We start from the raw sequence: 1053 nt of genomic DNA on the forward strand, positions 1-1053 counted from the left end.
CTCCACTGAGTCACCTAGCTGCTCCTCTCTAATCTTCCCTAATTCTGCTGAAGAAACCACAAACTCCCTCCCTCCCTCCCACTTACAATCAGTTGCCAAATCCAGTTGATTCTGCTTGAACATCTCCTGTGACTATAACAACCTCAATTCATGCCCTCACCAACTAGACTATTTTAGTAGTCCCTAATCAGTCTCTAGTTCACATAGCTGACAAAATAATTTTCCTCAATTGCGACAATCCACAGAAGGAGGGCACTAATACTACGCAGGACAAGGAAAGGCTTTCCGTAGAAGGTGAGATTTAGCTGGGACGTGAAGGTAGCCAAGGAGGAGGGAGATGGAGTGTCCAGTGCGCGCAGCAGCAAGGAGGGTCAGCGTTTGTGGAGCGGAGTCAGGTCTAGGGAGACTGAGGAGGGAGTTTTCAAAGGCAAGGAGGATTCTGTATTTGATCTGAAGGTAATAGGGAACCACCGCAGTTTATGGAGGCGTGGGAGGAGCCAAGGTCAGACCCGACCTTTAGGAAGATCATTATTTTTTTCCCCAGAAGAAAGCCCCCGGACTCTGTTTTCCAAATAAGTCCCCTCTCCTGCGCCCTTTCCCAGCCCCAAGCGGTCCCCGTCCCATTCTGGCTCCGCAGCCTCCGGGAGCGCTCAGCTCCCCAGAGCGCAGACAAGCCCCTACCTTCCTAAAGTTAGGACCGTCTTCCTCCATTTCAGCCGCCGAGGCCCGCGCAGAGCTCGGAGACCCCGCCCCGGAGGTCTTGTACTAGCCAATGAGAAATGGCCGCGGGAAGAGGCAGCGGCGCCGCGGCCGGCGGCTCCAGCTCCTGCCCCAACCACTACCGACACGGACGCACGTGTGCGCTCTCCTCCTTCATCTTCCAGCCCCGGGACTCCTCCTAAGCGAAGGCCCCGTGAGGGTTCCTGGGACTTGTAGTTCCTACCGCCTCCAGGCCTCAGGCTGAACTACCTTTCCCAGCGCATCCCGCACTTCCTGGTTACCGAGGCGCTGCTGGCGGCGGCCGGTGAGTGAGGTGGCGGTCCCCCCCCCCCC

General features: G+C 56.9%; 2 protein-coding genes across 2 annotated transcripts in view; one reads left to right on the forward strand and one right to left on the reverse strand.

The window, feature by feature from the left end:
- Positions 1 to 789, reverse strand: part of LOC114031334 (centromere protein X-like) — a 16265-nt gene extending 15476 nt beyond the window's left edge. Inside the window, exon 1 of the mRNA XM_027846394.1 lies at positions 682 to 789. Coding sequence (XP_027702195.1) covers positions 682 to 711 — 30 coding nt within the window. The 5' untranslated portion in view covers positions 712 to 789. The remainder of the gene's footprint in view (positions 1 to 681) is intronic.
- Positions 790 to 940: 151 nt separating this feature from the next.
- Positions 941 to 1053, forward strand: part of LOC114031333 (leucine-rich repeat-containing protein 45-like) — a 13620-nt gene continuing 13507 nt past the window's right edge. The window contains exon 1 of the mRNA XM_027846393.1: positions 941 to 1024. The gene's annotated coding sequence lies outside the window, so the exon portion shown is untranslated. The remainder of the gene's footprint in view (positions 1025 to 1053) is intronic.

Source organism: Vombatus ursinus, unplaced genomic scaffold (genome assembly GCF_900497805.2).
Source record: "Vombatus ursinus unplaced genomic scaffold, bare-nosed wombat genome assembly UNPS02015150.1, whole genome shotgun sequence".
Taxonomy (NCBI): Eukaryota; Metazoa; Chordata; class Mammalia; order Diprotodontia; family Vombatidae; genus Vombatus; species Vombatus ursinus.